Consider the following 15,820-nt stretch of genomic DNA (forward strand, 5'->3'; position numbering starts at 1 on the left):
GACCACTTTTGGGTGGCCAGCGACCGCGTCGGCTCCGCCGCAGGTACGTACGTGCGGGCGTGCGGCCGCCGTTCTACTCCATGCCATCTGACAACCTCGCCATCGTTGTTTGACGCTGCCTGCCCAGGCGCTAGTAGCAGGCTGTTTATTAGCCTCTAGGGGCAATATAGCCATTAATTAAAAATATTTCAAGTTTGGAAGAGATTTGAGTATAAAATGTCTAATTTAAGTCTCAAATATTATAATAGCAAAGTGCTAACGATTCGGGAGTCGTTTTAGCGAAGCAAATGTTTAGAGTCCTATTATAGCGAAACCCACACGATTGAAGTCCTATAATCACAAATTTCTCAAGTTTCAGAACCAGGGCTATCAGTTCCATCCCAAAATAAACTGGGAAACTCACGAGGATCGTGTGCAGAGACAAGTACGAATTTCTCAGTTAATACAATCCTAAAGGTTTAGACCAAGGAAGACATTAACATCATATTTGTATCATCATATAAATTCATAATACCGAGAGCATTTACTCTCTTTTACAATACAATCAGAAGAAACGCAAAGAAACTAAACCTGGCACATCAAATCCTTTCCTTTTTATTACAAACAGACAAAACCCAACACCAAAATTCGCAGAACAAACAGTTCTGCCGAGAACGAACAGTGCCCTTGTCCAGCAATGTGTCACGGCTGTTATCACTTATCAAGGCCAAGTAGGCAAACGAGCACGTGATTGCTAACCCTTCCCTCCCCAACCCACCTGCAAGGCTGCAATCTTGTCTAATTGCAGAGCAGGAACCTGGTGAGCACGAGCACCCCGCAGGCGGCGGCGAAGAGCGCAAAGACGGCGAGGTCCCTGGTCTGCCATCTCCTGGGCTTGTCGGCGCCCCCCTTGGCCTCGACGCGGAGGCTCTTGGCCCTGCGCAGCGCGTCCACCTCCTTGAGCAGGTCGAAGTGGATTCCCTTGCGCTTGAGCTCGGAGACGCACCTGGCGAGGAGCAGCGCGTCCTCGCGCTCCCGCGCGAGCATGCGCTCCAGGACGGCCTCCGTGTCGGACTTGTACCGCAGCGCCCAGAGCATGGCGAGCGAGGAGAGCAGCGAGACGAGGCAGGGGATCCAGGACCGCTTGCACGCCGCGGCGGAGGCGGAGCCGGTGGAAGCGGAGGAGAGGAAGAGGAGCAGGACGGAGGCGGCGTGGAAGGCGAAGAAGGCGCAGTAGAGGAAGGCGATCTCCTTGCGGGCGCCGTCGAGGCGGGCCTCCCGCAGCGCGACGCGGCGCGCCAGCAGGTCCTCCTCCTTGACCCACTGCTTGAGCAGCAGCCGGTGCGTCCCGCTCTCCGCGATCTGGCTCAGCGGGTGCTGCTGCTGCTGCTGCCGCGATTCCGTGACGACGAGGGCGCCGGAGTCGGCCATGGGGCGCGGTGGCGGCGGTTTCGTCTCGTGCGCGTCCTGTTGGGAAGGGGGATCTGGGAGGAGGGGAATTTCTTCGGGGTGCAACGGTCGGGGGAGGGCGCGTGGGCTTAAAAAGGTTGGGGAAAAGCCAAAAGCGGGTTCGCGCACCTGAGCGGCGCAACGGTCGGAATTTTCTTCTTGGGCCGAATCATTCGTGTTTCGATGTGGGCCCTGCGCCCCTGCCTGGTACGTCTAGGACTGGGCCACTGCCCAGTGCCCACTGGGGACAGAGGTTTTGGTCCATTAGTTGGTGTCAGTCCGGCAAGGCACCGGCCCACTAGCCCACCGACAGTTTTCTGACTCAAAACATTTCTGCAAAAACATGTCACTAATGTAATGCAGTTACTTGGTCGATTATATGTGCAACATCTTCTGCTCTGCAGTCTGACATAAAATAAGCTTTGCTCCAACTGGTATCTACTTGCAAAGCTTGACTTATGTCACTAAAATGGTGTTTGGTTGAAGGTACTAAAGTTGAATAAGTACTGTAATATATTTATAACTATAACTATTAGTATCCAATCGTAAATTAATTAGACTTAAAAAATCGTCTCGTTCTATATTTTTAATTTTATAAATAGTATATATTTAATATTTCATACATGTGTCTACACACTCGATGTGATAGGGACTAAAATTTAATATTAAAAACCAAATAGGCATGATGCTCCCAGATGCACTAGGGAAGCCTAGCCTACTCTCCAATCAACCCGTATATCCGTGGCAACGAACAACAGCGCACCAACAAAGGCAACAACACTAGCCTAGAGGTCGTAGGGCCGTGCCGGTAGAATTTGAGACCCTGTTCTAAACTCTAAAATAGGCCCTATCAACTTAGAAAAAAATAATAACATATGTTTAAAAATGTAATAAATCAAGGATTGTAATTATTCCATTCTTAGTTGTATTTATTTGAAAATCATTATTTTCATAGTGTTTTTAAATTATTTAACACAATTGTAATTAAAAAATATCTTATTGGCTTGTGAGTAGTAATTTTTAACTTTTTATTATCAAATGTGAGCCTAAAGCACCATGCGATTTGCACAACACAACTGTTCTACACTAACATATAGTTAACTAGGAGGATTACCCGTGCGTTGTCGCGGGTATGAAGAAGGAATCTATATGTATGGTGTTGGTAATACGGAAACATGATATAATATATTTATTAATTTATTAGCATAATCGTGGAGATTGTATCTATAGTGCATGATGTGTCTCGCTGACGTGGATACCATAACTTTGTGCTAGTGAACTCTATTTGTAAATGATAGTGGATTACTGAGGTAGATACTTTACATGTCAAGACAAATTACTAGTGGCAAAATGATAGTGGGGGTTGAGGTGGACATCTTGCATGTCAAGAGAAATAGCTAGTGAGGTTTTACTTTGTAAGAGTTATAGATTAGTAATCACTGGTTAAAATAAAGAAATATTTTCATTAATAAATAAAGGATAATTAATCAATTAAATAATTACATTTCGAGTTGATCGAATAAGAAACTAGACACCTTGCGGACTAATCGTGGTAGCCATTCTCTGGTGTGCAGATGTCTTGTGAACTACTCATCCGTTCCAAATTATAAATCATTCCAAGAATCTTAGAGAGTCAAAGCATTTCCAAGTTTAACAAAAAATATAGAGAGAAATATAAAAATTTATGTCATAAAATAGGTACACTATGAAAATATAACTAACAAAGAATCTAATGATACTTGGTTGGTACCAAAAATATTATTATTTTGCTATATAAATTTGGTCAAACTTGAAAAACTTTGACTCTCTAAAATTTTTAGAATGATTTATAATTTAGGACGGAGCGAGTACTACTGAAGCCTTATGGAATTATGGGCGAGCGCACAGCTTGCACGCCTAAAGGCATGGCCCTGAGAGGTCGTCCACGATTGTAACAAGCAACACATATGGAGTGCCATGGAAGAGCAAGACGTATGACACATGAAGCCATCGCCCATCGCGGGTGACCGGTCCACCGCTGGCCAGAGACATCACTAGCCACAGGCTTGATGCTAGCACTAGGAAAGAGCTGCAATCTTACACAAATTTTGCTGATGCCACTCAATCCCAAGGCAATGATGCTGATATAGATGCATGTCGCATTGACCTCTCTGCGTGTTGAGTGTTGGAGGATAAAATTAGCATGCACTCACGCATGCAAGATCGGAGTGTGATCGAGCAACAACACTCATGTTGATAGTGTGTTTATTTATAGCACATCGGGGAGAGGGGCGAGGAGCAACGACAACTGATGATCTGAACCCTAGGGGGGGGGGGGGGGTGCTTGGGTTGAGTCGGGAGGACGGCCGGTCCTGGCTGCAATTGTGGCCCACTCCAATTTGCTAGTGTTGTAATAGTGCCACAGTGCTTTTATTCAGATAGGGGAGAGGGGCAATGACCAACTCGGGCTAGAGGACAATCAAGACGAAGATCAGGACTGAAAGATGAAAAATGAAAAAGCATGATGCTCTTTCGGCTACGCTATCATGGCCTGTATCTCTTTTGGAGCTAGAGGACAATCAAGACGAAGATCGATATGGTGGCATCGTTCCTGTCGGAGCAAATGTCTCCCATGCCATGCCTTACTCTCTTCTCCCGTCGGGCCCAGCTAAGTTCAGGGCGTCCAACCACACAACCCAAAGATGCAGAGTGATCTTCATCGCTGGCTGAATCAATAGGTGATGCCTTGTCGTGCAGGGTTAGTTATGATCTGTTATTAGGTCCTGGGACAGAGCAGCAGGCTTACAACGGCAAAAGCTACAAAAGTAATGTATATATATTTTAATTTTGGCCTGCAACCTTAAACACATAGCACAATCTCAATCTCAATGTAATCCAATTCTCTCATTCATCGGCATCTTGTGGCGGAACCACCACATATTGTGCACTTATCGCAAATGAATACATATACACATGTTGTATGTAGGGAATTACTTGGTTTGGAGGATCTTTTTCTCTTTCCTTATAATGTATTTAATTATATAAATATTTTTTGAAAAAAATGAATGTCCTAGAATTATTTGAGCTATATATTACCTCATAGTAGGTAACCAGAGTAATGTAACATTGCTCAACAAATAATGATTTCAAATGTAAAACATTATCTAAAAACCTAGTGTCCCAACAAGCTAGACATGTCTTGGAGACATGCTGACCGAAGCACATGTCCCATTAACCTCTCCTCCAATGAGCGTTAGTAGTGACAATTAAAAGCACCATGGAGGCATGCAAGAGTGAAGTATGGGACCATGAGCATCGAGGTTGATGTCGATACTTAAGCCATCGTCAGTGGGGGTTTTATTATCCAGTTTTCAACACGTTCTATTTTGGAAACAGTCTAAAAGAGTTTCATCTTTTTAAAACTCTCTTCACTCTCATAAAACTCTTATCACCTTTCTCTTTATCAATATAGTGTCACATCAGCACATTTAATATCTATGAATTTATATTTTTTTAGATAAGGGATATATATAAATATCCGGCCTCTACACCTATGAAACTATATGGTGAAACACTATTGAGACTGGCCGTTTTAGTTAATGATTAAGATGAAAGTACATTTTTTTTACGAAATAAGATGAAAGTACATCACTATTACATTTACATTTGTCGAAGTTAGAATTCTCTCTTAAACCTTATGGCAGATCTTGTTACAGGTGGCCAAGTAATTTATTATAGAAGCTACACTCAACAATAATTCTACTATTGCCCACCACAAGTTTCTAGAGAAATTTAGTTATGAACGAGGTGATGGATACGTTAACTATGTATATCATATAGTCAAGTGGATTTACAGTGAGCGATGGTGGTTCTACATTCCGTCACCGCTGCCATGTACGTATGGAAATTAGATAAGAATGAATGGTTATAAGACCTTGTTTGAATGTAGTCGGATTCGCATCAATCCATATGTGTTGGGGTGGATTGGAGTGGAACTTGAACTAAATTTCACCCAATCTACTCCAACACATGTGGATTGAGGTGAATTCGACAACATCCAAACAAGGCCTAAGACATGAAGTTCAACTAGGGTTTGTTTAAAAAATCTTTTGGGTGGTTTCAGCTTCAGGTTCTCGCTAGCTGGAAGTGAAGTCCTAGTTGAACTTCATGTAGAATTATTGTTGGATGATGTCAGCCTAACATGACTTAGTTGGCTTCAGCAGCTTTTGTGGGCGCATAGGGTGAAGTTGCTTTGGGCTTCTTTGGCCAAAGAAAGCCTTTCTCTCTACCACAAGCGAGAAAGCCTAAGCGCTTGTGAATTGTGATACTTGCTAGGGCCACCATGATCTGCGGAGGCCATGAACTGACTAGAAAATTCCCTAGGCAACCATTCCTCTGCTTTTGAATCGACGTCATCTTCTCAAATGTGCAATGACACAATCAAAAAATCTAGATACGTTCTCCAATTCATCTCGTATAGTTGATTGTTATGTTGAGTCAACCAAGCTAAGCGTGCCCATGTATGACTCAAGGAGGATGTCCTCCAATGACTTCCTACAATCATCTACCCTGCCTGGCAGTGGTTCTTGCAACTTCGTGAAGAAAAGTCACAGTTGTCATTAGGAACTGTAAGCCAAAAGACATCAAACTGATGATGAACTACTCAAAACTTTTTGCGTTCTATACGGCAGTGAGTATATACAAAGGTTTCGATCGATTACTTCCTAGAAAAGCACACATTCATGAAGCCTGCTGAGTCCTTAATTTGTCTATGTAGCAAGAAGTAACTTCTACCATACTCCCCTTCTTATCTCTTGCAGAAGAAGTACAATAATATAGAATCATCTCTTCAAACAACTATAAATTACTCTGTCAGGAGTATTTGCAATAGTCTAGTAATAGGACTAATTTTTATCATTTATCAATTAGGTTTGTTTCCAAGACACACCCCACCCCCAAGGAGGGGGTAACGCATAGACTATTTTTGCTAGAAAATCTACTCCCATTAAAGCAAAGAAAACTTGCTCCCCATGCTTTCCATCTCTCATAGACAGCCTCCTATGTGCTTTGTGTCTCGGTTTCTCTTTATCTATTTCTCAATACCAAGAATTTAGCTAGCCATCTTTAATATGAATGTGATTTGTGCATCTACAATCGATCTACTAGGACTGAGCGACATGTGGAAAATACATTAGACCAGTGGTGGACCTAGGATTTTGTAAAGACTAGGGCCAAATTGACCATAATCTATATGTGTTGCGTGGTGGAGTTCAGTTTTTATTAAGAGCAAAGTAGATATAGTAGTAGAATTGCAGGATTTAATTATTTCGTAAATTGGATTAGGACCTTCTTGAGGATGCGGGAGGACTCGATGAAGCGTTCGTTGATCTTCTACTCCTTCCTCTCAGTGATGATGTGGTCCTGCGGCCTGCACATAGATGAATCCCACGCTCGACGGTGATTTGTACACCAGATCAGGCACCGGTGGTTGCCTACTGGCCCAACTTGGTGTAGTGACAAGGCCCTGGCAGGCGACAGGCACCAGCTACGAGCGGCAACGCGAGTGAGCGTGCATCTGCGTGAGAGGGGCGAGACATTAAAAGGTGTCAGATCGTAATCTGTCTGGACTGGTTGGCTTGGAAGCTGTTGACTGAACTTTGATAAACTAATAACTGAACTGAAAATTATTGAGCTCTACCTAGCCTACCTGGTCCACGACTAGGGCCTTGGCCTGAGTCCGCCAATGCATTAGACCATCCTTTTTTCTTCCTGTGGAAGAAGAGAACTGAACCGTAGAGACTGTATAACCTAGAATCCTGTGATTCGCGTGATGATAAGGATTGTCATAGAGGTTGTACAAGAGGTTTCGGTGTCTCTGGGAGGAACTCCACGAACTCCCTAAAAAATTAACCCTCAAAACTATTTATTAGGGGCCTCCCTTCAGTAATAGTTCCTCGTTAAGTTTGGGCTGTGTATAGTGTCTCTAAAATTAGTTTCCCCCACATCAACTCTCTAATTTTTGCATCATCTGAATGAGCTCCAACTGATATGTACTCAGAAGCTGGACCGTACCTTATATATACATATATGTTACCAAAAGAAATTGTCCTAAATATATAGATAGATTTACAAAACATTATCGACAATTCAATAATAAATAGGAGCAGATGACAAAGCTGAACGACATGTTTTTAAGGTCAACAGAACGACATGTTTTATATAATTTTAAACTTTCACCTTAGTGTGAGTTATTTGTGAGATAAATCTTTTGAATCTAGTTAGTCCATGGTTAGAAAACAATTATTAAATACAAACTAAAATGCTATAGTAGCTAAACTTAAATTTTTTCGCGAACTAAAAAAGACCTGATTGGCAGACGTAGAACATTAAATGTGAGATAGACAGGGGTGTGTTCTAACTCTGACAAACGTAAATATGAGCTTCATCTCAAAATAGTTAATCATTAAGGCCCCATTTGGTTCGTCGCGGTAACTAAAAACATAGCTAGAGAATAATTTGCGAGAATCTTTTAAGGCTAATTAGTCCATAATTGGACACTAATTGCCAAATAAAATGAAAATACTACAGTATCTGTTAAACTTTAACAGCTCCAACCAAACAGGCACTAAATTGGAACCATGTGTTCTATAAATACCATCAACATGGACCTAAGTTGAACACTGACCTATATACACTTTAGCTCTAGTGTGCCTGCACGATTTTTTTTAATATCCTTCACAGTTCCTCTGTCAATTGTATATATCCGCATCGATCACTAACACTAGCTTATGCTCATTGGAGGAGCGGAGAGGTCAATACCACATCGTTTCAACATGTCACTAGCTAGCTTGTTGGGATTGAGTGGCATCAGCAAACCGTGGCTGTTGGTAGCTTTGACAGTGAGCCACCAAGATGTTGGCTCCATCTTTTTAAAGGTCTCCTGAGGCTTGAATTTCCATACAAACACGAGAGGAATAGTTACTGTGAGAGACGACGAGACATGGCAGCACCCAAGGCAGATAAAAAACACTATAGTCTTAATTGGATATCGATCACTTCACACTCCCTCTTGCTCCATTTACCTCCTTGTTGTTCTTCAATTCATTAACCTATTTTTTCTTGTACCACCGAGCTCATCATGATGCATCCGCAGGCCTACCTTCTGAATGAGCGGTGTCAGGAAGTTTGGTGGATGTTCAATGCATTCTGTGCATGCGCATCCTCTCTTCGGAATGAGCAGTGTCAGAAAGTTTGGTGGATGTTGAGTGCATTCTGTGCATGCGCATCCTCTTTCAGAAGAATGGTGGGAATGTGTTGTGTGAGACCGTCAGGTCTGGTGTAACCGTGTCTCACGGTGACAGCCAACATGGATTTGCTGAATTAGCTAGTTTAGTGGGCATCCAATTGAAGCTCCTATATATAATGAAGTAAGGCGGGAATTCTCTGTTCCCTTTTATCATAAAAGAAAAGGAAAAACACATAGAAATCCTGAGCTAGCTGAGATAATTGCAGTTGTTAGACATGGTTGCTAAAGATGATAACTTCAGTCAGGCCATTGTATATTGTTAAGAAGATCCAATCTCCAGAGAAGGATAGATAGAACACTGTTCAAGGCATAAAAAATGAACATCGTTTCATGGACTTCTTTCTCTGTCACTTATGTTCATATACGAGCATTGTAACGAGGCAACTCATGTATTATTAGCTGGTGAATCTGCTGGGTCATCAGTGTTGTGTAATATGGCTCTGAAGTCGGTTTGGAGCATCCTCTTTCAGACAAGTTTGGTGGACGTACAATGCATTTTGTGCATGCCCATCCTCTTTCATCAGAAGAATGGTGGAATGTGTTGTGTGAGACCATCAGGTCAGGTGTTACCGTCTCACGGTCAGCATAGATTTGCCGGACTATGAGGGTCGTGCTTGGCACTAGGCGTGGAGTAATTTGCTCACAAACTATTTTATCCTTAATATAAGGACACACGCATACAGTAGGTCTTAGGCCTTGTTCAGGTCTTTAAAAACCAAAAAAATTTCAAGATTGTCCGTCACATTAAATCTTACGGCGCATGCATGAAACATTAAATATAGACGAAAACAAAAACTAATTGCATAATGTGTCTGTAAATCGCGAGATGAATATTTTAAGCCTAGTTAGTTCATGATTAGATAATATTTGTCAAATAAAAACGAAAGTGCTACAGTACCGTGATCAGAAAAATTTGAGAACTAAACGAGGCCTAGTTCTTTGTACGTGTTCAGCAAGTTGAAGGAAAAAACAGCAGACGTGTTTCATTCAGGAGTTGCTGACATGGTTATGGTTCATTTCGTGCATCTGCCTTCATCTTTACCTGCAAGTCTTGTTGGACATTGTTCTCACACCGTCGGCCTGATGTGACAAGCGGAAACCTGAATAATCCAACCACCAGGAGGCTTCGGTGTGTAATAGCAAACTGATCTCCTCAATTCTAGATGTAAGCAAACATCATGCATTATATTCCACCAAAAAATTCCCAACTAGATGGATCGTGTGAGGATGCTATGGTGTCGTCTCATGTCATGCCCTCAATAGAGTGCAATTGTACAAGCATCTATTAACCATGTATTGATCAGGTGTGATGGGATTGCATACTGTGCTTGTGTGGGTCCGTTGAAGCCTTCAACAAGGGTTTTGGATGTGTTGTGCTTCAACAAAGTGTGGCACTAAATTTACCTTATTACAATTTTTACCATTTGAAAAAAAATCCCATACATTACAAACACATATGCTCACATATAAGTATGCACACCCTCACATCTATGAACATATATGCACATAGCCCACCCTTATATATGAGTGTCTCCAAAAAATTAGATTGGCACATATTAAGATGGAGGAAGACATCATATATGCCTCATGATTGATGGATACGTCACTTGAACTTAAAGGACAGTCTTAGACATGTAGCAACTTGTCCTAGCTGTTTGACATTATGATTTTTTTGTGCTGTTTCTTTTTGTGCCATTGTAACCATTGTGGCCATGTGCAGTGGTGGTTCACACAATCATCATATGTATATGGACTCCTGATTCATGATGATATTTAAAAAAAAAGACTAACAGAATGGAATGACATATGTGCCTTTAATGGAATTACTTTGTTATTGTGACGTTAATATTAAATAATTAAAATGTGATTTTTGTACTCTGTTTCTTGCGTTGGTGTTAGCACAATCCCACATGAAACCACATTTTAGTTCTCATAGATTCCAAATCAGATAGACACTAATGCAAATAACTATTCCATGCACACGTATTGTGCATATAGGTGTGATCCAAATAAATTTTGATCATCCTTTCTTCTCTATCCTTCGTTTTTTTGTCTGTGTTCATTTATCCCAATCTCTCCCCCATCATCCTGCCCCTGACTCTCCTCCCCCACATGAATACATGCTACTTTCATATGTACGAGCCTAGATAGGGACATCATAGGAAGATGGGAGAAATACTGCCTTCTAGAACCAATTCTTGTGCATATATACTTGTCCCATATCCAACACTAATTGGTTTTTTAATCACCGCCACACACTACAAATCTTTGCATTGACACAGTGAATATGTGTACCATTGTTGCTCCTAATCAAAATAATGAACTCTCTTCAAATAAATACATGTTGTCATTAAAAAGGCGCTGCAATAAAACTAGAAGAAAGGCCAGCTCATTCGAGGGAGGACAATGGATGGTTTGGAATGGAAATCGGGTGAATTATGGTTTAGGGCTCGTTCGTTTCAACCAAATCCTGGCCAGGAATAATTCCTGTTCACTAAAGCGTATTCAAATTGTATAACGAATCCTGCTGGAATATTTCTAGAGAGCACATTCCCCTTCAACCGAACGTGACCTTATGTGGCGAATTAATAGCAGTACTGATAGTTTTATTGAACAAACATATGTTCATGCACGATCTGATGCGCTGACATAGATAGGTTGTGGGAGGAAATAGCTATCATAATTACATGATAATAAACACCAATATGGATAGTTTAAGCATGCGTGTTCGCTTTTATAATTATTCAAGTAGTAGAAATAATTGAAGTCACACATCTCCCCTTTCATCTAAACAAATAGTAATAAATTACATGGTACAGTACATTGAATAACTGTGTGCTATAAGTACTATAGACATGCACCTTGGCTACCTGCACAATAGCTCTTGCACGGTTGCATCACTTGCATGAGTCTTATACATGCTATTTTTCTCACCACCAACACCCAGCGTCTTAGCGGGGTCTGTTTGGTGTGTATGGTATATATGCATATGATTATTACAGCACATCGTTAGCTTGGGATTGAGAGTCACCAGGAATGCTTATTCCACATGAGAGGTTTATATTATAGGTTATCCAATGTCCATTGGCGGGTGTCACAGTTAAACGCGTCCAGGCCAAGGGAAAGCCACTACTTTTGACCTTCATCTTGCTAAGAACAGGTGGAGACTTAGTCACCTTCTTCAAAATCTTAGTAATAGTAAACCAATTGCACACAAAGACTATTATTGCAAACTCAAAGCCAAATGAAAAGGGTCGTGAGGCAGATGCACAATCTTTGCATACGTGATGATGCAGCTGGTTGTGGTCTATCGTCCTAGTTGGTAGCGAGACTTTGGTTTTATGGTGAGTAGCAATTTGTTTCAGACTTGGGTGTGTTCACTGCAGCTTTAAGCCTTGGTTCAAAGGTTTTTCAGTTTTAGTGAATGCTTGTTGCGACCTTATTGAAGCATGTAGGCCTTCAGGTTTGGTGGTGACACGCTGCCGGCTACAATTCAATCCCTTCTGAAATTTGTTGTACGTGTATGTGATAGTAGACTTATAACTGTTATGAATTATTTGGCCGCCCGTGACAAGTTCTGACATGAGCTTTAAGAGAATTCAAACTCTGACAAATGTAAATGTACTACTAGTGCTAGATTTTAATCTCCAAATAAATAGCCATTGAACTAAAATGGTGTCTTCGATAAGTATCTACACAAACCTCACTCACTGGACACATAGTCCCATACTTCACTCTCTTGCATGCCTCCATGCTCATTTTATCCTCCCAATGCAAGTTCGTTATTACCTATTATATTTATCACCACTAAGAACTCATTGGAGGAGAGTTCAGTGCAACATGGACTTCAGTATGTCACCAGCTCTTGTTGGGATTGGCATCAGGAAAACGTTGTTTGCTGTCCGGATCTGTTTCTCGACATTCACCTACATCGATCCATGCAAGAAGTTGAAGATCGATATGTGGCATCGTTCCTGTCTGAGCAAATGTCTCCCATGCCATGCCTTATTCTCTTCTCCTGTCGGGTCCGGCTAAGTTCAAGGCGTCCAACCACACAACCCAAAGATGCAGAGTGATCTTCATCGCTGGCTGAATCAATGGGTGACGCCTTGTCGTGCACAGTGGCGGAGCCAGAATTTAAATCTTGGCTATTCCCTTGCTGATGTCTGCTGGACCGCCACTCAGCTGTTGCCTCTAACCACATGAGCGACGTGCGCCCTCACCGGTCGCCATATAGGCGTAGCATAGAGACAGAGGACGCGCCCGCGCTGCACGCCCCGTGCCGCTAGGAGCTTAGGACACTGGGAACCAGCAGTGCCGCCACTACGTCATGCCTGGTCGGCTAGGGTTAGAGATTTAGGAATGAGGATTATGGAATTGCCTCTCACTCATGCCTTGTTCACTCACACGAAAAGAATAGTTTGTTATACATGTTGTTATGTGCATATTTCTATTTTTTTAAATGAGTTTAGAAATATGATATGATTTGTACGAATATTTGGTGGCATGAATCAATATGTATGTGGTCTGGAGATAAATAATTAGGTTTTCATTTGTAGAAACAACAAAATAGAATAATTTTGGCAATCGAGCTAACATAGAACCTATGTGGAAAAAGAAATACAAGGATAGACTAAAAAAATGAGAGAAAAATTTATTTGCTAAATATAGAAATGCTATATATATATATATATATATATATATATACACACACGCATAAAAAAGTTGGGGTATTCCTGGAAATCCGCCAGTGGTCGTGCATGGTTAGTTATGATCTGTTAAGGTCCTGGGACAGAGCAGCAGGCTTATGACGGGAAAAGTTACAAAAGTAACGTGTATATATATAGGCCTGCAACACATAGTATAATCTCAATCTCAATGTAATCCAATTCTCTCATTCATCGGCATCTTGCGGCGGAACCACATATTGTACACTTATCGCAAATGAATACATATACACATGTTGTATGTAGGGAATTACGTGGTTTGGAGGATCTTTTTCTGTTTCCTTATAATATATTTAACTATTTAAATATTTTATGAAAAAAATGAATGTCCTAGAATTATTTGAGCTATAAATTACCTCACAGTAGGTAACCAGAGTAATGTAACATTGCTCAAGAAATAATGATTTAAAATGTAAAACATTATCTAAAAATATAGTGTCCCAACTAGCTAGACATGTCTCGGAGACATGCTGAGTGCTGACCGGAGCACATGTCCCATTAAATTGTTTTACAGTGCGTCAGGTGATGGTGGTTCTACAGTGCGTCACCGCCGCCACGTACATATGGAAATTGGATAAGAATGCATGGTTCCCACCTGGCAGCACTCATCCCAACAATCCCAATAAGACATAGAGGTCTGTTTTAAAAGATCTTTTGGTGGTTTCAACTTCAGGTTCTCTCTAGCTGGAAGTATAGTCCTGCCAAATGCCTCCGGGAGAAACAGCTTCCTGATCGGATAATCAGAGAGCCAAAGTTGGATGATGTCAGCCTAACATGACTTCGTTGGCTTCAGCAGCTTTTGTGGGCACATAGGGTGAAGTTGCTTTGGGCTTCTTTGGCTAAAGAAAGCCTTTCTCTCTACCACAAGCGAGAAAGCCTATGCGCTTGTGATACTTGCTAGGGCCACCGACCACCATGATCTGCGGAGGCCATGAACTGACTAGAAAATTCCCTAGGCAACCATTCCTCTGCTTTTGAATCGACGTCATCTTCTCAAATGTGCAATGACACAATCAAAAAATCTAGATACGTTCTCCAATTCATCTGGTATATAGTTGATTGTTATGTTGAGTGAACCAAGCTAAGCGTGCCCATGTATGACTCAAGGAGGATGTCCTCCAATTACTTGCTACAATCATCTACCCTGCCTGGCAGTGGTTCTTGCAACTCCATGAAGACGTCAAAAGACATCAAACTGATGATGAACTACTCAAAACTTTTTGTGTTCTATATGGCAGTGAGTATATACAAAGGTTTCGATCGACTAATTCCTAGAAAAGCACGTATTCATGAAGCCTGCTGAGTCCTTAATTTGTCTATGTAGCAAGAAGTAACTTCTACCATACTCCCCTTCGTATCTCTTGCAGAAAAAGTAGTACGGTAGAAGTTACTTCTTGCTACATAGACAAATTAAGGAGTATTTGCAATAGACCCGCACTGACGTCTAGTAATAGGACTAATTTTTATCTTTTATCAATTAGGTTTGTTTCCAAGACACACCTCCACCCCACCCCCAAGGGGAAAAAATGCATATACTTTTTTTGCTATGAAATCTACTCCCCTTAAAGCAAAGAAAACTTACTCCCCATGCTTTCCATCTCTCATAGACAGCCTCCTATGTGCTTTGTGTCTCAGTTTCTCTTTATCTATTTCTCAATACTAAGAATTTAGCTAGCCATGTTTAATATGAATGTGATTTGTGCATCTACAGTCGATCTGCTAGGACTGAGCGACATCTGGAAAATACATTAGACCAGTGACGGACCTAGGATTTTGTAAATACTAGGGCCAAATTGACCATAATCTATATGTGTTATGTGGTGGAGTTCAGTTTTTGTTAAGAGCGGAGTAGATATAGTAGTAGAATTGTAGGATTCAATTATTTCATAAATTGGAACAGGACCTTCTTGAGGACGCGGGAGGACTCGATGAAGCATTGGTTGATCTTCTGCTCCTTCCTCTCAGCGATGATGTGGTCCTTGGGCCTACACATAGATGAATCCCATGCTCGATGGTGATTTGTACACCAGATCAGGTGCCGGTGGTTGCCTACTTGCCCAACTATAGCGCAGTGACAAGGCACTGGTAGGCGACTAGCACCAGCTACGAGCGGCGGCGCAAGTGAGCGTGCATCTGTGTGAGAGGGGCGAGACAAAAGAGGTGTCAGATCCAAATCTGTCTGGACTGGTTGGCTTGAAAGCTATTGACTAAACTCTGATAAACTAATAACTAAACTAAAAATTATTAAGCTCTACCTAGCCTACTTGGTCCACAACTAGGGCTTTGGCCTTAGTGGCCCTAGACCTGAGTCCGCCAATGCATTAGACCATCCTTTTTTCTTCCCGTGGGAGAAGAGAACTGAACCATGGAGACTGTACTA

General features: G+C 41.7%; 1 protein-coding gene across 1 annotated transcript; it reads right to left on the reverse strand.

Moving 5' to 3' along the window:
* Positions 472-1,486, reverse strand: LOC8083937. The gene has a single exon (XM_002466314.2). It carries the CDS (start codon positions 1,408-1,410, stop codon positions 778-780), a length of 633 nt encoding a protein of 210 aa, XP_002466359.1. The 5' UTR covers positions 1,411-1,486; the 3' UTR covers positions 472-777.

Source organism: Sorghum bicolor, chromosome 1 (genome assembly GCF_000003195.3).
Source record: "Sorghum bicolor cultivar BTx623 chromosome 1, Sorghum_bicolor_NCBIv3, whole genome shotgun sequence".
Classification (NCBI taxonomy): domain Eukaryota; kingdom Viridiplantae; phylum Streptophyta; class Magnoliopsida; order Poales; family Poaceae; genus Sorghum; species Sorghum bicolor.